General features: G+C 36.2%; 1 protein-coding gene across 1 annotated transcript; it reads right to left on the bottom strand.

Moving 5' to 3' along the window:
* Positions 1–4,632: 4,632 nt before the first annotated feature.
* On the bottom strand, positions 4,633–25,861 carry gfral (GDNF family receptor alpha like). The gene is made up of 9 exons (XM_057847440.1): positions 25,804–25,861; positions 13,987–14,103; positions 13,516–13,659; positions 13,312–13,368; positions 11,649–11,961; positions 5,471–5,727; positions 5,313–5,393; positions 5,112–5,190; positions 4,633–4,755 (listed from the first exon to the last, which is right to left on the bottom strand). Exons 1-9 carry the CDS (start codon positions 25,838–25,840, stop codon positions 4,665–4,667), a joined length of 1,176 nt encoding a protein of 391 aa, XP_057703423.1. The 5' UTR covers positions 25,841–25,861; the 3' UTR covers positions 4,633–4,664.
* Positions 25,862–26,489: the final 628 nt, after the last annotated feature.

Raw genomic sequence — 26,489 nt, 5'->3', positions numbered from 1 at the left:
ATCCAGTTTATACTAACCCCAATGCAGCTGGGGTAAGCTCCAGCTTCTCCAATTCCAGAGCTGCAGCTGCATCCCATCATGCAGTCACATCACTGGAGAGAAATGTTCGATCTAATCAAAAGGTTTGTTTCACCTCACTTGCATACACATTACCATCATAATTAACATTAGGCTTTGTTTGAAAAAGCTAATGAGAATGGAACACTTTTCAATGTTGAAAGGTAAACAACCTTCCTCCATTTTTTATCATATATATTAATTTATTTATGCATTGAACACCATTTTATTACCACTTGAGAAAACCATGCACAGACGTTTCGAGAAGGGCACAAAACAAAGTGAGTAAAGAATACCGTCTTTTCTGCACTATAAGGCGCACCTAAAAGCCTTTCATTTTCTCAAAGGCCGACAGTGTGCCATTTAATCAGATGTGCCTTATACAGTGGAACCTCTACATACGAATTTAATTCGTTCCAGGACCTGGGTTGTAAGTCGAAATGGTTGTATGTCAAGTGGGATTTTCCCATAAAGATACATTACAATTCGATTAATTTGTTTCACAGCCCAATAACATGTGCTAAATCCTTCATAAATACTGCAGGTACAATTACACATAGCAATTACATATAGCAAAACAAATAATTATAAATTAGGGCTGTCAAACGATTAAAATTTTTAATCGAGTTAATCACAGCTTAAAAATTAATTAATCGTAATTTAGGCTCCAGCACCTCCGCGACCCTCGTGAGGAAAAGCGGCATGGAAAATGAATGAATGAATGAATGGCAATTCAAGCTATCTATAAAATATGCCATATTTTTCTGAAAATGATTGTTGGAATGGAAAGATAAGACACAAGACGGATATATACATTCAACATACTGTACATAAGTACTGTATTTGTTTTTTATAACAATATATCAAGAAGATGGCATCAGCATTAACATTCTGTTCAAGCGATCCATGGATAGAAAGACTTGTAGTTCTTAAAAGATAAATGTTAGTACAAGTTATAGAAATGTTATATTAAATTCCCTCTTAATGTTTTCGTTTTAATAAAATTTGTAAAATTTTCAATCAAAAAATAAACTAGTAGCTCACCAGTGTTGATGTCAATAATTACACAATGCTCATGGTGCTTAAACCCATAAAATCAGTCACACCAAAGCGCCAGCAGAGGGAGACAAAAAACACAAGTTGAAATGTAACAAGTTGAAATGGTAAATGGGGTTATACTTATATAGCGCTTTCCACCTTTCAAGGCGCTCACTGTGCTGTCATTTTAATCTTTTTGAGCAGGGCATGTGCGTTAATTGCATCAAATATTTTAACGTGATTAATTTAAAAAAAATAATTATCGCCCATTAACGCGATAATTTTGACAGCCCTATTATAAATACAAATCGGAATAATAATAATGTAATATTAATAATCCATTGAATCGTGTTTTAATGTGGCGGTTGTGTTTTGCATGCTGTTCCTGAACAGACTGACGAGAAAGAGAGAGTGCGTTAGAGTTTTTACTTTCACTTTTCATGTTCTGTTGTTGTTGGCGTCGGCTACGGCGGACAGTAGCCGTGTTGTGTTGGACAAGTCCGGAAATAAATCTTTAAAAACCTGACGAAGCTGGCAACTTCCTTGCCGATGTTACTGTAATAATATTTGTCGCCTTCACTTACAAAGACCGAGGTCGGAGGAGGACCGTCGAAATCGTAGACATATTCCATCATTTCAATCTAAATTTCAATGGTAAGCGTCACCTTTTTTCTTTTTTTACCACCTGCACTAACCTTCTTGGGACCCATGTTGATTTCTCTGACAAGAAAATCCGCCGCGCTGCCATTTTGGGGGAAAACAATGAAATCATTGTATTTCGAGCATGTTGCCATATGTCGAGACAAATGACAGGTCAAATTTTTACTTCGGATGTTGAAAGGATCTTATGTCAATGTGTTCATATGTCGAGGTACAACTGTATATGGATCAAAATTGGTTAATCATGACATGACATTCCCTTTAGCGTAGCTCCATCTAGTGGATGCATAATGCTACTACAACTACAACAACAGGGTGACCCAAAAACAAGTTTTTAACATTCCAGTAAAACCAAGAGTGATGGAAAAAAATATTTTATTCATAGTAATTGGAACCTTAAAACATGACATTTAAGAAATAATCATGGAATTTTTATTTTAAAAATATGTCCTTTAAATGGCGTCCTCCTGCATGAATGCATTCTCGAAATCTGCTGTTGACCATTTGAAAAAATAAAAAAAACTGTCTGCAGACATGAGCAAGTGAGACACAACAGTGACCTTGAGCAAGTAAATAATGTGCCATTTTAGGAACCATGGTGAAATCAGGATGCAATTCACAGTATTCCAGCTCAGATGAGTAATCAATGAGGAATCTCAAAAGCAGATTGTGCTTCGTACAGGAAGACGCCATTTTAAGAACGTCGTTTTGAAAAAAGTGAATATTCCATCATTGTTTCTTAATTTCTTAATTGAATTCTTAATAATTCTTAATGTTTAAAGGATTCAATTCCTACAAATAAAATATTTTTTTCTTGAATCATTCTTGGTTTAACTTGTTGTTTTTTTGTTCACCCTTTATATGGATGAATATTGGTTGCTAATGGCATGACATTCCCATGAGCGCAGCTCTATCTAGTGGATGCATAACACAACCCCAACCACTACTACCACTGCTACTTATAATGCGGCAGTTCTGTAACGATTAATCGATTAAATCGAGTATTCGATTAGAAAAAGAGATTCGAATTGAATTTTGCTGCTTCGAGTATTCGTTTATATGAAGTGGCGTTGTAATCGTTTGTTTTGAAAGTGTTTGCATTTAGTTTTATTGATTTGGCTGGATACATGGCCCTCTAGTCTGCCTCATTCACGTGACCGAATACAGATGCTCCCTGTTAAGACCAACATAAGCTAGGTTTTTGTTTGAGCCAATTTTTTTTTTTTTTTTTAATGCATCCATACTTTAGTTTAAAGGTATATTTAGCCAATTTTTGTGGGACTATGTGTCTGAACCATTTTTTAAGAGCATTGTTAAAAAAACGTTAGTATTTTATAGCATTTAAGCTAGCGGACTTTTGCTATGTAAGTTAGCCAATTGTTCTTTTGTTGTCCATTGATCCTTATTTATTTATTTATTTTTATACCATTTGACACTCAGCTCAGGTATTTTTTTATGTTCCTTATCCGATTACTCAATTATTCGAACTAACTAGTTCATTGATTAATCGACTACTAAAATAATCGATAGCTGCACCCCTATAATGCGGTGTACCCTATACTGTATATGAAAGCAGTTTTGAAATAGGCCATTCGTTGAAGGTGCGTCCCCTACTCCGATGGGCCTTATAGGGCAGAAAATACAGTAATTAAGGAAAAAAAAAAACTGATTAACATCTAATTGCAATCTAACTGTTTCGCAAAGGGTCATCCTTCTAGTTTAAAGTAGAAGTTCAGAATTTTTTATGTTAGCAGGGGTTTAATTAGTCCATGGAGTTGATTTCAACAAATTCCATGCAGTTAGTCAGTTATTTGTTAGTTTCAGGGCTCCAGAGTGGCTAAGCTAGCATGAGTCAATGATCCCATCTTAGCATGCCAATAAAAATCGATATTAACAAATCTAACATAGTCAAATAAATTCAAAATTCAGAACATTGTTCCAAATATCCATGCAGCCAAAACAATGTCACACCAAACTGCCGTAATTCATTTTATTCTGCTGGACTACTTTTTTAGATGCGTAATGCGACCACAATAAAGAGGAGCACGTTGGCCACTCGTGCTCATGCTGCCTTCAAGGGAAGTCGGACTTAACCCACTCGGATGGTACCAGTTACGACCTCAAAGCTTTCCAAGCGAATGTAAACAGCAAGATGGCTGATCACATTTTTTATCTTGGCCATCAAAAGACATTTTGACCACCAGCACGCCTGCCTTCTCATAAGCGATCAAACAGTGGAGGAAAAATGATGCCTAAGGTAAATAGCACACACTGTGAACTGCCTTCTTTAATTTTACTATTGACGTTCTGCTTTTCGACAGGCAGCGTCATTTTGTCGAGTGATGTCAAATGGAGGCAACTCGAAGAAACTTTCTCGAATGCAGCATCAGTCTACTGAGTCTTGACTAAATAACGGCATCATGGTGAAATATGCATTTAAAGCCTGTGGAAACAGACAGAAGAAATGGGGAAATAAAAGTTTCCACAAATTCCCTATGAAGAACGAGGAACAATATAAACTGTGGCTACTTGCTGCTGGCTACAACATAAACACACCAGTGGAGAAATATCACTCCGCTTTCCAGCCTGTTCCCTGCAGAACTGCTGGATTGATTACAAATGTTGCTTTTCACGCTACAATTATTGACATACAATGGTAAGTTTTAATAACTTTATCCTAAAAACATAGTCAACACTATTCATTGCATAGGTCACCGGCGATTCTCATGAGTGCATACCTGCATGCTAACATGGGACCATTGACTCACGCTAGCTTAGCCACTCCAGGCTGCATGGAATTTGTTGAAATTACCTCGACCAACTAATTAAGCCTCTGCGAACTCGTAGATTAAGCCTAATGTAAAAATTCTGTACTTCCCCTTTAAGTAGGTACCAAATTAATTAAATATTTATGGAAATTCGTGAGGAGTAACAGTGCTACTACTTTTTGGAAGAGGCTGAAATCTGGTCTTGTCTTGTGTCTTGGTTTTCTTCACCAACCTATGAGCAAAAGCAACATCAAATGAAAAAGGTCTTGTATCCTCAACGAGGGGCATTCAATTACAAAAGCCTCCAGAACATAAGTGCACGACATCACTCGCTACTCTCTACTTCAATTCACTGAGCATTCTAATGAAATTGCCTAACTCAATCAAAATGAATAATACACCTTCCAATTTCCTCGACACAACTTGTGTGAGTACTTGAATGTTAAAATGGTACTTTAATTCCTTGACATTATTTCAAATAGGAAAAGGTTTTTGAAAATGGAAGTTAGCTTGATTGTGTTTTAACTTCATTTGGTTATTGTGAAATATTTCTTATCAGTTATCGATTTTAAATATGTATAGACTCACCTTCTTTTACATAAAATTGCCAAAGGCATTAACAGAATTCCGACTAAAAGTATCGCTGTACAGCCAAAAAGTACGTACTCTGAAAAGACAAAAAAGAGGGTAATCAATTTTATTCAGAAGAAACTACATTCAGTTCAAGAACATCCAGAGGCAATGTTTTTCTAGCCAAGTGGAGTGTTGAATCTTTGTTTGGACATTTACCAGACAACCCGCTCTGACCTTCTTCTGATTCACTGATTGCAGGAGGATGAGAAGGACCATTAACCCTCATCCAGCGGATCTCTTAAAATAGAAATAGAACATCCTGGAATATTATCTGCATCTAAAATGTGCTGGCTGTGAATAAGAGACCTACTCACTGAAGTGCGTTCTGTTGTGCAGCACATCATGAATCGTACGGCATGTGTCGAGATCAGCACCATGCACATGTTGGCATGTGCAAGGGTGGTGCAGAGCAGTGCCCAGAGTTGCCACAAAGGCCTTTCTGCATTCCAACTCTCCTCCAAGGATCAGAGCTGGATTCATGAAGTGGAAACATTCACTTTGAAGACCAACGTCGCCACACAGTGATTCATCGTAGCGCCAGCACTTGGCTTGAAATTTAGTGAGCAAGTCTCTGCAAGACAACAAGTGCATGTTCAACTTTTAAATTATGTTTGTTTCTCTTCTTTGTTGACTCAAACACTATAACAACCACATTATAACATGAGGTGCATGGAGTGCTGCTGTGTGTAGAAAGTATACTTATGTTGCTGTTCGGTGTGGGGATAAAAAAATTGATGATTTAAAAAACTGAGGCACTCAGGAAGTAGAAAAATAAAAAGCCTTTATTGAATCATGGCTTTGTTCAGATTGTTCAGACATGTTTCGGCCGTGTAAGCCTTCATCCAACATGTTTCGTGTAGGCCTTCATCAAGACGTTTTTGTTTTGATGAAGGTCTACATGGCCGAAACATGTCGGCATTTTTAATCTGAACGAAGCCATGATTCAATAAAGGCTTTTTATTTTTCTACTTCCTGAGTGCCTCGGGTTTTTTTAACTATCACAACCACATTTACAACTTATATGAGGTTATTGTTAAGGAATTTCAAGTCTATTATCTTCACTTCATAGCAGCAATAGTTTTATACTATTTGGTCAGAGCTCCTTTCACCATGTCACTACAACGCAAGGGCGTAGATTTGCATAGGGACAGTAGGGACATGACACTCAAATTGTCCCCACCAACTTTTAGGCAACCTTATTGGCATTACATTATCATGAGTTGAGTTAAATAGGTGATTGAGATTGTCTTTCCATATGTTGTATGGATAGAATTGACCCTACTATTATTATGTGAAAAACTTTAATTATGTTCAGGCTGACATTTACCTTTTCTCTTGCTGAATGTGCCAGTCCATTTTTTCCCCTCAAACACACGTTTGATTGGCTGATGACATGACCACCCCCCCCCACACACACACACACACACTCACAGCCCAGACAGAAATACAACATGTCGACAACATGCCACCTCCTCCATCCTCTTTAAAGACGAGGGATATTAGAATTTTATTTGGGCCAGCAGCAGGAGCAACCGTTGTAGGTAATATAAAAAGATGTCAATGTTGTGGAAGTGGGGAACACACCACTAATTTTGCTACTGAAAGTCCGACCTGCATCAGAGTTAGCATAGTATTAAACTGTATGGATTTGCTAACCTGCAAAACTCGAGTAGGAATCTGCTTAGAGAGAAGTGTCCTTCAGTATGTTTTCTACTGTTAACTTTAATTGTGAGAAATGTAGTGAACCGAGGTTGGTTTAACCCTTTCTCCCCAATTTTAATTTTTGTTTTATTTATGTCGTCTTAAAGCAGCCCAAAGGAGCTTTTTTTTTTTTTTTTTTTTTTTTTGTTAAGTGTGGTTGTGTTTGTGGACAAAGCAGTGTTTTACCTGAAGGAAGGTTCCATTTTTATTTATTTTTGGTATTCCCTAACTAAGATGTTTTTTCAGTTGTATTTAATTACTTTATTTAGACAGACCATGTTGAGTGGTCTTAAGAGAGTTGTTTGTTTTTTGCATTCCTGGATAGTTAAGAGATTATTGTGTATGTTAATATAATTTAAATTCTGGTCAAATATTGCAATTTAAATTTGCTAAACAAAAAGAAAATCGCTGCCCAGTGGCCAAAAAATGTCATTGAATGTAATTGACTTTCCTATGAATGAAATGAATGCAGAATTTTATACATAAGGTTTAATCTTCGAGTTGCAAAAATGAGAAAAGTAATTAATTAGATTACTCACCACTGAAAAAAATAACACCGTTAGAAACGGCGTGATACTCTAATGCCGTTTTTAACAACACTGGTTGCCAATCTGGACGTCATTCTTTACTTAAAGAGATGGGTAAAAACAAGATATTGAGTTAACTTCAATATTTGGGGGGGGGGGGGGGGGGGACGAAAGGGACGCACCAGGGGATCGAGCACGAGAGGCCCAAGCACTCCTCTCTATTGTTTTTGCATTACACATCTAAAATATAGTTCTGCAGAATGAAATGAATTAAACCAGTTTGGAGTGACATTGTTTTGGCCTCATGGGTAGTTCGAACAATGATCTGCATTTTAAATTTATTTGGCTAGGTCAGATCTGTTAATTTTTTTTTTTTATTATTGGCATGCTAAGCAGACACCATTGACTCACGCTAGCTTAGCCACTCTAGAGCCCTGAAACTAACAAATAACTGACAAATTTACCTTTACATTCATTTATAGGGAAGACAATTACATGCAATGACATGTTTCGGCCACCGGGGTAGCGCTGCCCCCCTTCAATCGCCGTCTATGTTCTAGTAATAGTTTTACTGAGCCATACTTTTTACTTTTACTGGGGTAGATTTGTGAAGAAGAAACGCTACTCTTACTCCGCTACTTTTGGCTATAATAGTCGTTACATTTTTCCTCCTTTTTCTACATACAGTATTAGATTTTTCTTTCTTTCTTTTTTTTTTTTTGCCAGCGATGCCAACAGTGGCTCAACCAGTTCCAACAATGAAACATCGCAACAATAATCAGATGAGTCCATTATACCAATCAGACTCAAGCTTGCCGTTCTATGATCATGCCGGCCTATTCAATAACGTGGCGTCTTTAAAGCATCGTAAAAAATTGAATACAGTGGTACCTCTACATACAAAGTTAATTCGTTCCAGAACCTTGTTTGTAAGTCGAAATGGTCGTATGTCGAGCCGGATTTTCCCATAAGAATACATGGTGATTCCATTAATTTGTTCCACAGCCCTAAAATCTACATTAATTTCATAATAAATACTGCTGGCACTATTGCAAATGGAAATTACACAGAGTAAAACAAATACATTATGAGTAAAAATAGGAATAATAATAAAATAATAGCAATAATAATAATACCTTTAATAATGTAACGAATCGGGTTCTAATGTGGCGGATGTGTTTGCGTGGTATACCTGAACGCACCGTGTGGCTGACGTGCCAGAGTCAGAGAGGATTTTTTGCTTTCACTTTGTTCAGCTGGGGCAGAGAGTAGGCATGTTGTGTTGCACAAGTTCTGAAATAGATTATTAAAAACCTGATAAAGCTGGTGTTTTCTTTGGCAATGTTACAATCATGATAATTGTCACCTTAACTTATAAAGAATGGCGAATGGATGTCAGAGTAGGACTGTCGAGCCGTATTGTCAAGCAGTTCACGGATGGGCACACCATGCTTATATTTTTCTATCATTTCCATCTTTATTTCAGTGGTAACCCTCACCTTTTTCCTTTTTTCACCACCTGATCTAACATTCTTGGAACCCATGTTGATTTGTCGCACAAGAAAATCCGCAGAGCGACCGTCTCGCGGTAAAACAAAGAAACTGCGGCAATGTCTCAAATCGTATTTCGAGCATGTCGTCGGATGTAGAAACAAATGGCGAGTCAAATTTTACGTCGGATGTCAAAAAGATCATGTGTCGAAACAATCGTATGTATAGGTACCACTGTACAGGCAGTCCCTTGGGTTACGACGTACGTGATTTCGACCTTACGTTGCCGGAGTCTGGCCTGCCATTTTGTCTCCAGACGTTTTTGTATTACAGTATTTCTTTTTTTTTTTTTGTAGTCGCGTAAACTGTACCTTATCATCCCTCTCAGTATCTTATTTTTTTACTTTACTTTATCAATATGATGTGTTCTGTCCTCACTAAACCTGAAGTTGTTCATCTTGGCAGACAGCAAACAAGGCAATTGTGGTTTTCACTTTTGACAATTTGTCAAGTTGTAACACACATACTGTATGTACACTTATGTTCAAAACAACACGCATTTTAACAATAAAACACTTGACAGAAAACAATTGGTGTTCAAACGTCCATCTAATCTGATCAATATGTAAATTTAGTAAATTAAATTAGCCTAATATGCCTAAAAAAAGTCTGCTAGCTTAAATGCTATGAATGCTAACGTCTATACAACTCTAACTCTATCTAATTATAGACCCCAATCACGCGACGTCATAACTCCGCCCCCCTGACTGGTGCCGCCATATTGTCCATCAGCTCATCGCGTTTACATATTACCGCTACGTACATTCCTCCTATTACTGCGTGTTTTTCTGCTTGTCTATGGAATCACCGCCTAGTAAGCGAACCGAAAAACCTTCCTGACAATTGTTAACATTGATTAATCAAAATGGTGAAAGCATGTGTGGCAGTTGGTTGCAGTAACAGAGAAGATAAACGGTCATTTTAGTAGTTGCTGTGTGCCCATTGTTAAAAGTGCAAATCTCTAAAGCAGCACGGTTTGTTTATCTCGGTCCATGATGCGTTTGTGTCGACAGCCATTAGACAGCGGCGAAAACATCAATATGATGCCAACACGATCGCAGACATCATCAGACGGAGACTACGAAGCTCGTCGCCACGGTCGCGCAGCAAGAAGGTGAGCGCAACAACAGGTGTTGTGCCGAAAAATAGCCGCCCTGCGTGAAATGTCCCCCCTGACGGGAGCGCCCACACAGAAACAACTATCTTGTACCGTGAATATGTATTATTTTACTCTGCTTGAACTAATAAATGTCATACCTGTGTGATTATCATTGGGATATGGTCGTGAAAACCTGTAGACTAATACATTTCTGTTCAAAGATGGTTATGTGGCCCAGTCCACGATTTGTTACTAAAATACAGTACTAATATTTAGTGTAATTTAATTATTTAAAACTGATCTTACAGTCGTAAATCCATTACTGTAATGCGTCCATGATGTTTTCACGTCAATAAAGCGTTATAAATAAGTACTCCCGTCAGGGGGGACATTTCACGCGGGGCAGCTATTTTTCAGCATACACCGGCCGGTTGTCGATCAAGTTTCATTTTACAATCATGACAACGGTGACACTCAGCTGACCAAATGTCGGTTTATATTCGGGCCGGTGCCGATTTTGGGTACCCGACTCCACATCGTGACATAAACTGGAGTATGATTGGAAATTTTGTGGTCTCAGGACGAGCTCTGACGCATGGGACCGGTCGGGAGGAAACATCGGTTTGGGCATCAAATATGGATCTGGCGTCTGGATCGACCGAAGCTTTTTCCAAATAACGGCTTTTATGCAACTCATCCAATGAGTTTACAGTGTCTGAAAGCACCGGGGCTTCCATAATTTGCAAGTGAATCCACCTTTAGAAACTACGATCATTGACAATATGGACACACAATGACGGACAATATGGCGGCACAATACAGCGATCACGTGATTGTGTGACGTTGATGATTGGGGTCTATAACTCCACAAACTGTAACTCTAAACCTAATTACAAACGCATATTCAAATATGTATTAGCTGAAACAACTTACAGCCTTATGTGGGCCAAACCAGAGCACAGCTGTCCTTTATCCATGTCAGACGAGTCTGCTCCTCAGTCATATAAGGCTATAGTCCAGCCAGACCATACGCTGCCACCAGAGGGCAGTGTATCCCCCATCATTAAACAAAATACAATACTTTTGGACTTTTTGGATACTTACTTACTTATTTTGAGATTTAGGGGTAGTTAAAGGGTAAATTCCCACTTACACGAAAATCCGGGTTACAGCGCCAGCGAAGGAACGGAACTCGATCGTAACCCGGGACCTGTATTTGACATCAAAATGACTCGAAAGCACAGATTTTAATCTCTCTCAGTTTTTATTTGGCACCAATAGACCATGGAAAACCGGCGATATGACTCTTACAGTTCCATAATCACAAATATGCTTTCTCCACTAGAGGGGACTCATGCTCTTTGGACCAATAATGCTTCATTTCTGCAGATTTTTTTTCTCTCTCCGGAATTCAATGCTTTTGTTTTTTGTATATCTTTGGCTCAATGTGGTTATGTAATATGTTTATATTACCGTATAACAATAACAGTTCATATAGCTTTTTATAACTTTGTGCGAAGAAAAAAAAAAAAAAACATTGTTTTGTTTTTGTTGCATTACACCTGGTCACTCATAAAAAGAAGCACAGCTTCATTCCCATCACCTTCTTGTTACCTGCAATGCTGGTCCTCCACACAGCGCGTCACAACCTCCTGACAGATCCAAGGATTGGCTCCACATGTACTGCCATGTATTGCTGCTTTCATTTGTAGGCAGCTTACATCTGAAGGATCACATTCGCACATGACAAGCCTCTCGGCAAAATCGTGCGGCACGCTACCATAGAAATTTTGAGTTTCTTGCCCACAGCTGTTATGGTCACACTGCGCCTCATTGCAAGCTTGAAGGACAGGTGCCAAACATTTGTTACAGATGGAATTACTCACACAAAATCTAATTTGCTCTGTGCATGATCCAGCAGTATATTCTGAGAAAGAATGACATACAACACTTATGAGCTTTTGCATGTCACATTCATAGACTTCATAATTATATTGGCAGGAGGGGGCTGTCCCACACTCTGCTTCAGGTTTTCGCAGTCGGTCTTGGTTCTTCTCAAACACATGCAGCGACCCAACACCGAATTTAGGTTGAAAAAGTACGAAAGCTGCGCCGCATACAAACAGGAAGGATTGTCTCAGGAGGGATTTGCTCGAGGATTCAAGGTAATCATTTTATTTTTCGTATTACGCATGGATTTTGAAACGTGAAAAAAATCTGTGGGAGAGATAGGCCGCTACAGCATTGGCGTCATAATTAGCAATATTTACGTAAAATAAATGCTAACTGTCCGTTTTTTTGCTTTTAACAAAGAATCGAAACTGTTTTACGTCCATATCTATAAGGAATTCAGGGATTTCTGCATTTATTCACAAGAACTTTCAATGTAAAAAGCTTTATGTGGTGATAAGGCGGCACCAAAATGGTTTAAACACTAGCAGCACATTTGAGATATTTACGTAAAATAAACGCTAACTGGCCGTTTTTTAAAAAAAATTTTTTTTTATGCTTTTAACCAAGATTTGAGATTTTTTATTTTTTATTTTATTTTTTATTTTTTTGCTTTCGACCAAGAATCAAGCCTGTTTTACGTCCATAACTTTTAAGAGTTCAGGGATTTAAGCAATTATTCACCAGAACAGTGGCTTATAGACTAGCATGACATTCAACATATTTACGTAAAATAAATGCTAACTGCTCTGTTTTTTGCTTTTAACCAAAAATTGAGACTGTTTATGTCCATATCTATAAAGATTTCAGGGATTTAAGCATTTATTCACAAGAATTTTCAATGTAAAAAGCTCTTTGTGGTGACAAGGTGATGCCACAGTGGCTTAAAGACTAGCAGCACATTCGACACATTTACATAAAATAAATGCTAACTGCCCATTTTTTTGCTTTTAACCAAGAATCCAGACTGTTTTACGTCCATATCTACAAAGAATTCAGGGATTTAAGCATTTATTCACAAGAATTTCAACTTAAAAATCTCTTTGTGTTTATAAGGCAGCACCACAGTGGCTTAAAGACTGCAGAATATTCGACATATTTTTGCTTTTAACCAAGAATCGAAACTCTTTTACCTCCATATCTATAAAGAATTCAGGGATTTAAGCATTTATTCACAAGAAATGTCAACGTAAAAAGCTCTTTGTCTGTGTTTCCACTCGGTCAGCTTTCACAGAGATAGGCCCCCGATGAATGGGCCTCACGCCCCGTGTCCCATCAATACATTATGAAGTCTATGTCACATTATGTGAAATTATAAAATCATTACCAAATTCTACTAATCCACTTGACTGCAAGTCAGTCTTTGTCCTTCTCTTGTGCGGCGCTACAAAACAAATAACAAAGAGTTTAATTAGTCCCATCAAATTCTTTGAAAGCCTGTTATTCCATGCTATAATTTGTGCTACAGAAGCCTTAATTCATTTGTCTGATTGCCTTTGGCAAACAGAAAATATATGTGGAATTACTGCACCTGGCCTCAGCTCGCATTGTGCCAAGAGCTCTTGTATACCTCCCTCTTTCTCCCAGGCGCAAACACAGCCTCCAGGCCCAGTAAATTGGGCAAATTCAACATGGATTGTCAAGTTACACACCCCTGAATCTTTTATTTGGCATCCTGAAAATGAAAAAAAACAAAGACAGCAGAGGGATGGACAAAAGCTGTTGTAATTAAAAGATAAATAAATGAATAAAAGCTTCTTTGTACAACTCATTCTATACAGCAGGTAGTTTTCAGTTTACAACAGGGAGGGCATTAAGTCAGAACATATTGTTTATTTATTGAGCTAGGCTGACTTTGCTGAGGACTATAGAGAAAGCAGTTGTTAAGTAGCAATTCTACAAAAGAGCTTCGAGCACTTCAGTTACTGAGGAAAAAAAATTCTAATAATACAACAAGAAATCATAAATGCATCTGTAAAATATTAGAGAAGCCTAATTTTACCTCTGCAAATGGTGTTAAAAAGATCCTTTTCCTTTCCTTTTAAATTTGAAAGGCATGTTATGCAGGCAGAGTGTGCAGTACTGCTGGCAAGGCTGCATACATGCGGAACAAGAAATCCTGAAAAAAATGAGGGAAAAAAAATAAGAAAAGGACATTTGATTTAAAAAAAAAAATCGACTTGGTTTTTATCACTCATTTATCACTCATAATATATAAATTATATATATATATATATATATATATATATATATATATATATATATATATATACATACATATATATATTAGGGCTGTCAAACGATTAAAATTTTTAATCGAGTTAATTACAGCTTAAAAATTAAATAATCGTAATTAATCGCAATTAATCGCAATTCAAACCATCTCTAAAATATGCCATATTTTTATGTAAATTATTGTTGGAATGGAAAGATAAGACACACGACGGATATATACATACAACATACTGTACATAAGTACTGTATTTGTTTATTGTAACAATAAATCCACAAATGGCATTAACATTCTTTCTGTTAAAGTGATCCACGGATAGAAAGACTTGTAGTTCTTAAACGATAAATGTTATAGTTACAAGTTATAGTAATTTTATATTAAAACCCCTCTTCATGTTTTCGTTTTAATAAAATTTGTAAAATTTTCAATCAAAAGTAGAGTTAATATAATAATAAGAAGAATAAAAATAACAATAATAAAAATAGAGTGACCAAAGTTTTACGTGTATTTTGCGTAGCTATTTTGATATGGAATGCCAGTTCATTTTGCATTGTTGTTTAAGAATAGGGCCTCATTACTATAGACTGAAGTGCTTCTTTTCTTTTTGTGAATTTTTTTTTTTTTTTTTTTGGAGAGATAGGAATATTATTTTTGTTGTGCTTTCACTAAACGATACTTACATTGGGGAGAGCAAGTATTTGATACACTGCCAATGGGAAAACCCATTGGCAGTGTATCAAATACTTGTTCTCCCCACTGTATGTTTGTTGTGAAGGAGTTGCCAATAAACGGCGCGGTCCAAAGAACGCCTGTGTCCACTCGCCTTTACTGTATTAAATATATCTGTACATATCTTACCCAAAATACAACAAGAGACACATAATTGCCACTAAAAGAAAGAAAACTTACAGAAATATGTGTGGAGCACAAATAGCAATTTGCGTTGCATTGTGAATACAGCATAAACGTCTCACAACTACTAATTCTCCCACGTTTTGAAGAAATAACATGAGTATGGAACGGCGCTGCCCCCAAGCGGCCGGTGGCATTCTCTTCACTCTTAATGCCCATAAACGGCCTCATAGTATAATCTGTTTGAGGCAATATGCGAGATGGTCATTCACCCAAGCGCCAGCAGAGGGCGGAAAAACTCCATAACAACAAGTGAGCTTTTCACTGAACATTTAAATCTGTCTGAGCGGGACATCTGCGTTAATTGCGTCAAATATTTTAACGTGATTAATTAAAAAAATTAATTAACGCCATAATTTTGACAGCCCTAATATATATATATATATATATATATATATATATATATATATATATATATATATATATATATATATATATATATATATATATATATATATATATATATATATATATATATATATATATATATATATATATATATATACACAGTATATGTAACCCCTGTGTCAGCGCCGCCCCGCGTTCCACTCCCACCTCTGACTAGGCCGGGACGCGAACCCGCACGCTTCCACTCGGCAGGCAGGATCGGTAACCACTGCACCAATAAGCTCAGACGCGAATGCGCTCGCCAACGACGCTTCCACACGGCAGGCTAGCGTCCTTACATGAAGGAATCGGCAGGGAGGTTTCCACGCTCCACATGGACTTGCGTGTACCCGTATATATATATATATATATTCATAGACTTCGATTAATAGGGGGCCTATCTCCGTCAAAGCTGGCTGAGTGGAAACACAGACAAAGAGCTTTTTGCGTTGAAAATTCTTGTGAATAAATGCTTAAATCCCTGAATTCTTTACAGATATGGACATAAAATTAGGGTTGGGAATCTCTGGCATGATTCCAATTCGATATGTATCTAGATACACAGGTTATGATTCGATTAAAAAAGGATACATTTTTTAGGCCGAGCGATTCAATACGATTCGATTCAGTTTAAGAACGATACGGTTCGATACATAGTGAAAGCGATACGATAGTAAACATTTGATGTGTGTGTTCGTACAGTATTTTAAACATATAAAAAAAATATTAAATTAAACAACAAAATGTCATACCAATGTTTTATTTTTTTAATGAAAAAAAAATAAAGCTTGGGATTGGGATGGGATTGATAAAACTCCAGTGACAGACAACAATAAAGTGCAGTAATTTGATTACTGTATTTAGTGGTGTTTTGAACACAATAGGTAAGTAATTTAAGTGCAAACTTTCAACGTAAACATCTTACGAGCAAAAAATATGAATTATATGCAGCAGCTCTAGAAAAAAAGAATTAAACCTTCTTGTGTTATCATAAATAAATAATAAATTGTGCTTTACCACTGGTATAACTGGGGGAATAAAAACATGGCATTTTACACAGAAAGGTCTATAATCATTACTTTAACCTCATATACAGCAAAGTCATTCACTTATGCCTGTGCTTCCACTTTTTTTTTTATTCCTCATCACTATATCTTTTTTGAAGGGCAGATTTTTCTTGAGGAAGATCAACTGATCCACATGTTCATGTTTAAGTAGACTGCGTTTAGGGTAAACAATATGCCGCCCTTTCCACCATTGTAGTGCGTTATTTTTCAGGGTTAAATACTCACGATCTCTGTACCGCTTCACACTTCACACTAGGTCTGTTCCATGCGAACAGATCTGGCTGCCCTTGTCACTTCAAAGTCCGACTTTTGTTTTCCTGGGTGCATTGAAAATCAATTGCTGCACGTCGCCGGTGTGGTGCGCAAACTGTCCATTGTTTTAGCATGTTGCTTCGTTGCCACGATTAGTTTCGTTTTGGGCTGTGATGAAAACGCTACGGAGCGTCCGTTACAGTGGTTTTGTTAGCCCTCGCGTTGTTATGACACGCCCGTGACGATCGGGTAATGACGGTGACTACTAGCGGTTCTGCCGAAAATTAATGGGAAATTGAGGCAACCACGACGGCGGTCACAATCTAAGTGTGCTGTGTGGTGAATGACACAAGCGCAGGCAGCATGTGAGGTAAAAGCTAAATTACTATCATATTAAGCAATGCATTGAACTAGGCATTAGAAGCTGATTATTGTGCTCGCGATAGCCGAAATCTATCTCCACTATCGGTTCATTGAATATTTAATGGCTAATTACTGTCGGATGGTAACTTTACTATCAATACAGCTGCATCTCTCACCTGTAAAACCGGATATCCGGTCGGATCGGTTTAGCGTTCTCAAGCTTACATAAAACAGTCTCGATTCTTGGTTAAAAGCAAAAAACAAAACAAAACAAAAAAAAAAACGGGCAGTTAGCATTTATTTTACGTAAATATATCGAATGTGCTGCTAGTGTTTAAGCCACTGTGACGCCACCTTATCACCACAAAGAGCTTTTTACGTGAAAATTATTGTGAATAGATACTTAAATCCCTGAATTCTTTATAGATATGGACGTAAAACAGCTTCAATTGTTGGTTAAAAGCAAAAAATGGACAGTTAGCTTCATTTATTTTATGTAAACCTAGGTATCATTTTCGACAATAAACTAAGCTTCGACCAGCACGTCAACCGCATCACCAGAACTGCCGTCTTCCACCTCAAGAACACAGCCCTTCTTCGCCCCTCCCCCACTTTCTCTGCTGCTGTAACCCTCATCCATGCCTTCATCATCTCCAGACTTGACTACTGTAACAGCGTTCTTTTCGGTTGTCCATCCGAACTCATCAATAAACTACAATATATCCAAAACTCCGCTGCACGCCTTCTCACCCGGACTCCGTATAGTAAACACATTACCCCCGTCCTCCACAAACTTCACTGGCTTCCTTTTTCATACAGGATTCAGTTCAAAATCATCTTTCTCATTTACAAAGCACTCAATAACTTCCCCCTACCTCACAGACCTTCTCTGTCCCCACACACCCTACCGTCATCCCCGCTCTTTTAATGGAAACATCTTTGCACCGCCCCAACAAAGAACACACCGAACATGGGGGGACAGAGCCTTCTCCGTTGCTGCCCCCTCCCTTTGGAACTCACTCCCGAAACCCATCCGTACCTGTTCAGACCTACCCACATTCAAAAAACTGTTAAAAACTCACCTTTTTAAACTAGCTTTTAACTTATAATTATTTTCTTTATTGTTTTGTTCTGTTCACGTTGTTTGCTGTTTTGGTTTCAACTGTAAAGCGTCTTTAAGCATTGGTAAAAGCGCTCTACAAATAAAATGTATTATTATTATTATTAAATATATCGAATGTACTGCTAGTCTTTAAGCCATTGTGACGCCGCCTTATCAACACAAAGAGCTTTTTTCGTTGAAAATTCTTGTGACTAAATGCTTAAATCCCTGAATTCTTTATAGATATGGACGTAAAACAGTCTCAATTCTTGGTTAAAAGCAAAAAAAAAAAAAAAAAAATGGCCAGTTAGCAATTATTTTACGTAAATATCTCAAATGTGCTGCTAGTGTTTTAAACATTTTGGTGCTGCCTTATCACCACAAAAAGCTTTTTACATTGAAAATTCTTGTGAATAAATGCAGAAATCCCTGAATTCCTTATAGATATGGACGTAAAACAGTTTCGATTCTTAGTTAAAGGCAAAAAAACGGGCAGTTAGCATTTATTGTACGTAAATATTGCGAATTATGACGTCAATGCTGTAGCGGTTAATTTCTCCCATTGATTTTTTTCACATTTCAAAATCCATGCATAGTACGAAAAATATAATGATTACCTTGAATCCTCGAACAAATCACTCCTGAGACAATCCTTCCTGTATGTATGCGGTACAGCTTTCGTACTTTTTCAACCTAAATCCAGCGTTGGATCGCTGCATGTGTTTGAGAATTAGTGGGACCGACTTCAGCCTTCAGAAGCAGAGTGTAGGACGGCCTACTACTTGAAGGCGTAGCGCAGTGTCTGGGGATTGTGTCCCGTCAATATCATTATGAAGTCTATGATATATACTAAAAAAAAGTGCCACCAAAACAGTGTGTCCTGTTGTACATACAGTATACTGTAATATACAGTATACAGTATACTGTTTGTGTATAGAAATGAACAAACGCATGTTGGACGCCAAACATTGCGTGGTGCTGTATTTCTAGATCTGACAAAAGCATTTGACGCTATAAATCATGAAATGCTTCTGTCTAAATTAACCCATTTAAATTTTTTTCAGCTGCATTTAAGTAGATGAAATCATATATAGACTTCAGGAAACAGTGTGTCTGCATTAACAGTGTCAAATCAACATTTCTAGATGTCCCTGTTGGCCTGCCTCAGGGGTCAGTACTTGACCCACTGTTATTTTCTTTGTATATTAATGACTTGCTATATTCATGTGTACATTTTGAATTTGAAATGTTCGCTGATGATGCTGTCAGCTTCACTGGTGCAAAAAACATTCAAGACACAGCCTCTGCTCTCACATTAGCGATGGTTCCTATGAATGAATGGTTTTGCAAATCTTGCCTACTACGAAACACAACTAAAATTGTATCATCAAACATTCAGGTGTATTTTTGAGAGGACAGGAACAACAAATTATGGGGCGCCGTTTATAAAACAGCACATACTGAAAATTACGACAACATTTTCTCACATTTAGTGCCACGCAGTGTTAAAAATGTGGTGTGAAATGTTTACAGTCACTTTTCTTTTTGCACATTGACAACATTAAATATTTATTTTTAAATAATAAGTATTGGACTTGAATGTTTAAATCCAGAACTAAATATTTATATAAATCTAAATGTAAATCTTAAGTTTATATTCGATACATATATTTTTAATTTATTTCCTATATATATGTATGTATGTATATATATATATATATATATATGTATATGTATATATATAAATATTTAAATCTTAAATATGGAAACAGTTGAAACTAAATATTTAGCGTAATATGCAAATTAACATGACTGGAGACCGGAAGTAACAAAATAAAAGCTGGAGCAGCTCTGACTCTTTGTTTACGTTGCTTGAAAATGAATAAAACCTACTCCCGCAGTCGGCGAAGGTGAGCTGTAAGAAAATATGTCAGGTGAGTCAAATTTAGCCGAGACTATTGGCAGAGCGATTCTGACTGCAATACAAAGGTTTCCTGGTGAGAAACGCGGGATTTTTGCAGTTGAAGTTAGAAAAGTCAACCTTGCTCTCCAGTCCAACAGAGACCCCGTGTAGCTATTCTTAGTAACTTTACTGGGCTCGTGCGTAAAAGTATCACTAAAAGCACAAAATACTCCTTAAATGGTTTCCCCTAAATGTGTATTTTAACCCTTTAACACCGAACGTGTTGGATGCGACACGTTTACGCATATCATCTTTGAAGCCTCGTAACGCTGTAACCAGTTTTTATTTGAAGTCAATCGACAAAGTAAAACGGGAGATAATGTCATTTGAGTTTTATAGTTTTATTGCACTCATACATTTGCATTAAAACGCTGCATGGACCATGTGTCTATCTCCATATTTCCATCATTTCTTGTCCTTTTTTCAAAACCGAAAGCAGCACAAAAGACTACATATCCCAAGAGCCGTTGTGATGTCAAGAAGGACGTACCTAATCTGAACATTTTTAATAAATTGACGAGCAAGGCGCCAACTAAGGGAAAGGAGACACGCGTAGCAAGCAACGGCCGGTTGGAATGAGCGAGCGACTTTGAAACGTGCAGAATGAATCGAAAACTAAATTTAGCGCAAGCTAATGCATTATTTCATTGACTCAAGGAATAGGATGAGCTGTATTTGTCATTGTTTTCCTCGGATCTGTCGGCGTCTCGGCGAGTAGAAGTGACTGCAGCGTGCAAACGGCGGATGAGTAGGCTGTGTGACGTTGTATGTGACACAGTTTAGTGACATGTTCAAAAACAAACTTTATATAGTGCAAAAAAAAAAAAAAAAAACTTTATTGGGTCGCATGCCTAAAAAATTGAATTGAACTGAACAACTTGTCAATATTTTTGAAAATACTTTTTTTTCAATGTTTATCATTTTTTCTTCACTATGAATCTTTTCAATTTTTATATAGATGTGTGTTCGAGATGTGTGTTTGCATGTACATATATACCTTTGATAAGGTGATGGGTACAATACCTAAATTCACAAAGAGATATCCTCCAAACCCTTTTTGTGTTGAATAATATATATAATTTTTTTCTCACTATTTTGCACTGTATATAACATGTTTTGACCATAGTATGTGTGAAGGCCAAAAACGCCTATGACCATAGCTGCTGTTTGCGTTGAATTGTCAAACATAAAACTATTCAATCTTATTTTTTTCTATTGAATGTTTATCCTAGCAAGTTAAATAAATATTATCAAGCTTCAAAACGGTTGGTCGAGCATGTTTGGTTGTCAGTGGGACTTCAACATTTCAAATTTTGAAAAAAGATTTTGGGATTTTTTTTGTCTTTTGGGGTCCAAAATGTGGATTAAAGTTGGTCAGTGAAGAAAACAACAGTTTGGACATGAAGTTCAAGGTATCCTGAAAAAAGGGACCCAACTTGGCCATTGTGAACAGTTTTTTCTTTGAAATATAAAGGCAACATCAAAGGCATGCAAATTCGGCCAAAATAGGCTTAGGTGTTAAAGGGTTAACAAGATATTGTTATTATCACAATAAATCATCTCCAAGAGTCAATTGCCACCGTTGAGTACGTTTTATTCATTTTCAAGCAACGTAAACAAACAGTCTGAGCTGCTCCAGCTTTTATTTTGTTACTTCCGGTCTCCAGTCATGTGAATTTGCATATCACGCTAAGTATTTAGTTACAACTGTTTCCAGATTTAAGGTTTAAATACAATATTTAGACATAACATTTACATTTAGGATTTAATATTAGGGCTGTCAAACGATTAAAATTTTTAATTGAGTTAATCACAGCTTAAAAATTAATTAATCGTAATTAATCACAATTCAAACCATCTATAAAATATGCCATATTTTTCTGTAAATTATTGTTGGAATGGAAAGATAAGACACAAGACGGACATATACATTCAACATACTGTACATAAGTACTGTATTTGTTTATTATAACAATAAATCAACAAGATGGCATTAACATTAACATTCTGTTAAAGCGATCCATGGATAGAAAGACTTGTAGTTCTTAAAAGTAAAATGTACAAGTTATAGAAATTTTATATTAAAACCTCTCCTAATGTTTTTGTTTTAATAAAATTTGTAAAATTTTCAATCAAAATATAAACTAGTAGCTCACCATTGTTGATTTCAATAATTACACAATTCTCATGGTGCTGAACCTTTAAAATCAGTCACACCCAACCGCCAGCAGAGGGCGACAAAACTAAAAAAAAAAAAAAAAACTCCAAAAAAGTGCATATGACCCTGTGCATTTTGATCTGTTTGAGCAGGGCATTTGCGATAATTGCGTCAAATATTTTAACGTGATTAATTGAAAAATTAATTAGGCCCGCTAACGCGATAATTTTGACAGCCCTATTTAATATACAATTCAGATTTAGGATATATATTTCTGATATAAATTTCATATGTATATATATATATATATATATATATATATATTTAGGATATGCATTTAAAACATATATATATATATATAGAATATAAATTTAAGATTTACATTTAAGATTTAAATAAATATTTAGTTCTGGGTTTAAACATTCAAGTCCAATACTTATTATTTAAAAATAATATTTAAGTTGCTAAACAATGTTGTAAATGTGCACAAAAAAAAAAAAATGACTGTAAACATTTCACACCACATTTTTAGCATTGTGTGGTGCTAAATGTAAGAAAATGTAGTCGTAATTTTCGGCATGTGCTGGTTTACAAACGGCAACCCATAACAAATTGTCTCTGAATTCAAGTACCTTGGAGTGACACTTAATTCCACACTGTCTTTTAAGAGCCACATTAAAAGAATATGTAATACAGTGTAATTCAACTTGAACAATTTAAAACAATGTTTCTGCATTCAATGATTTTATCACATTGAATATTGCATTACATGTTGGCAACTGGCAGGTGTGAATACATGCAATACCATAGAATCGCTCCATAGAAAATAGTTAATGTCATTCCATGTTTGTAACATTTAAAAAAAAAACTACAATTTATTGAGCCTTGAAAATTTCAAAAACGTTAAAATGGCTTGTCTGATGTACAAGATATTGCATGGACTAACACCACCTCCCAAAGGGCTCAGAGCGGTCTCAGGACAGTGGCCTCCTATAGAGGGGACTGTGAAGTCCCACTCAGAAAAACAGCCTTTGGTCAAAAGGCCAGTAAGATCTGGAACATTCTATCACTCGCTATCTGGGAGTGTCCTTCATTACAAACCTTCAAAACCCACTTCAAGTATTGGTTGAAAGTAAACCAGTTCTGTAACCACTAACTTTTAACTTTTTAGTAATTTATTGTACTGTGCTGTTTTATCGTAACCTCTTTTTCTCTCTTATGTGTTCTTGTGTCTTTCTCTTCATTACCTGCCTAGGGACTGCGGATGTAAATTTGAATTTTTGCTATAATTTTTCATATTTACGTCTTTTAGATGTGTCCAAATAGATGTTCATTAATGAGCACTTTCCCTATCAAATAATAATAACAATTGTGACAAAAACAATAATGATACATACTACTTTTCTTTATAATTTTCATGAAATTAGCATGAATTTATGAAAACAATAGGTCTGAATACTTCTGATCCATAGACTTCATTACCTGTTGACGAGATACTTTGTCATTCTTTGCGTCTACACCTTACAATAGGGGGCCGAGCCGCCAAGCTTCATTTAGTCAGCCGAAGACGGCACATGCTCTTTCCAAGCCAGATTTAAGCTTGGATATTCGGAACAACTACGAAAGCTGTACCTCATACAAACAGGATTGATTGTCTCAGGAGTGATTTGTTCGAGGATTCAAGGAAAATATTTTATTTTTCGTACCATGCATGCATTTTTTAACATTGTGAAAAAAATCAATGGGATAATGGGAACCGCTACGGCATTGGCATCATTCTTCGGCATATATAGATGCGTAATTGCCCGGTTTTTTGCTCTTCGAGACAGTTAGTACGTCCAAATCTATAAAGAATTCAGTGATTTAAGCATTTATTCACAAGAATTTTGAACGGAAAAAGCCATTTTGGTAGCCCACTTTTCATAGCAAAGAGCTAACAGACGAGCATAATTCTTCGACAGATTTAAGTAAATTCAAACTGCCTGGTTTTTAATTTTATTTTTTTTTATTTATTTTTTTGCTTTTAACCAAAAATCCAAAATGTTTTACGTCCATATCCATAAAGAATCCAGCAATTTAAGCATTTATTCACAGGAATTTCAACGTAAAAAGCTCTTTTCTTTGGAGATGTGGTAAGTGAACTGAAAGACGAGCCGCACATTCGCCATATTTACGTAACAAAAATACTACCTGCACAGTTTCTTTTGCTTTAAACCAAGAATGAGACTGTTTTACGTCCATATCTATGAATAATTCAGGGATTTAAGCATTTATTCATAACAATTTGTTGTATTAAGGCGGCGCCACAGTGAACTTAAAGACGAGCCGCACCTTCGCCATATTTACTTAACATAAATACTATTGTTAAAAATATCATACTGTGGTTGTCTATAGAATGTATTTGTAATCTATTTATATATTTAATTGATTCTGCATGCTTTCCTCAAGTATTAAGTTTCTGATTGAAAATTGAGTGATTTATTAGCTGTTGAAAACATGCAGTAAATAAAAGAAAAACAAGTTTTATTTTGGTCAAAAACTTATATAATATGTTAAATATTGCTATTGATCCTGAAAATATAGGTGATTATCCCTGCATTTGGTGATTTATGTGCATCTAGTGTAAAATCTGAGAATTTTATGGTCATTTTAAGTTTTGTTATATTTAAATAAAAAAAATAATTAATTGGGATTTTATTAGGGAACGACTTTGAAATTTTTGATGCTGCTGCTCATGGAGACTCGTATATGGCTAAGGTAGGTGCCTGTTTTGGTTTTAGGTCAATAGCAGCTTTAATTTTGAAAATATTTGAATTTAAAGTTTTTGAAAATAGGCACCCTATGGATCGGCCCTGTTTCCCGTGTCATGTCAATAGGTTATGAAGTCTATGGTCTGAACATAAGACCTTTTTATAAAATGTGTAATCCTTACCATTGCACCATCAATGACAATGTCGTGGTGCCATTGTTTTTAGTTCCCCACTTTTTGACATACTTTAATATTAACTGTTCCAAGTATAATTATACATACGCAGACCCCTTTCCTGTGTATAGAAATAATAAATAAATAAATAAATAAATAAATAAATAAATAAATAAATAAATTGTAATATAGCACATTAATCAATAAAAATAAAACCAAAAAATCAATCCTAATATATCACATGCGAATAAATTATGTTCTTATTACATTGTTTTTTCCCCCAGTGTTCCTGGAAGAAAATATCAATTTTAAACAAAAAAAAAAAAAAAAACATCAGTTTAACACATTTTTTCTAGCATATACTTTAAAGATTCATAACAATTATTAGAGATAAAATAGCAATCATTTCAATGTTGTAACCAGTTATTCTGATGACATAGCAGAATGACTGACACTCACCAAGAAGGACAGCAAATTGCACTTGTGTTCTCTGCATAGTGGATGCTCTAAGGACAAATAAAGCACTCCTTTCAAATGCTGTTTGCTGTCACTATTCTGAAAGCTGAGATACACGCCCACATTTAGGCAAAATGCGTTTTCCTAGTGGCAGCACTCTAGCTGGCGGCTAGTCCAGCATTACTTTGGTTGCCATGACAACAAAGAAACTCATAGTATTTGTTTAAATGTATTATTTGCTGAACTTACTCTTTTTCCGATGTTTTCTATTGAATATTGCTAAAAATTGTAACTTTGCATGTATATATTTCTTCATAATCTTCATGGTGCTTCACACCTGCCATTAAATGTGATGATCATCAGTACGAAGCGTGTTTCTTCAGCACCTTGCACAATGTAAACAATTAAATCCCTTCCCCCACCAGTCCATTACATAGCATGCAATATAGATCCTATTCATGGCTCCCTTATGGTTACGCATTTGTGACCAGTGTGGTTAATCTTAATTTAAAAAAGTAATTAGTTACTGCTTTGTCAAAAGCCGTTGTCTTTTGTGTCTTAGAAGCATTGTTGAGCATTTTAAAATAAATTCAATTCCACTGAGTTTTTCTATTTAGTGTTTTCCCTTCATTTATTGGGGTTAGGGTCATTACTGTTTGAAAATGTGTTATTGCTTAAATAAGTATGTG

This window comes from Corythoichthys intestinalis, chromosome 10, assembly GCF_030265065.1.
Source record: "Corythoichthys intestinalis isolate RoL2023-P3 chromosome 10, ASM3026506v1, whole genome shotgun sequence".
NCBI lineage: Eukaryota > Metazoa > Chordata > Actinopteri > Syngnathiformes > Syngnathidae > Corythoichthys > Corythoichthys intestinalis.
The sequence above is the reverse complement of the archived record's forward strand: the minus strand, read 5'-3'. Positions and strand labels throughout refer to the sequence as shown.

Bases quoted from the DNA above. Each gene is read 5' to 3' on its own strand.
- gfral (XM_057847440.1), bottom strand. From the start codon at position 25,840: ATGCAGAGAACACAAGTGCAATTTGCTGTCCTTCTTG. The intron at 5,728-11,648 runs GTAACAAGAAGG...GTTGTCTTGCAG, and splicing joins GTGGAGGACCAGCATTGCAG to AGACTTGCTCACTAAATTTC. The intron at 4,756-5,111 runs GTGAGTCTATAC...TTTTGCTCATAG, and splicing joins GCAATTTTATGTAAAAGAAG to GTTGGTGAAGAAAACCAAGA.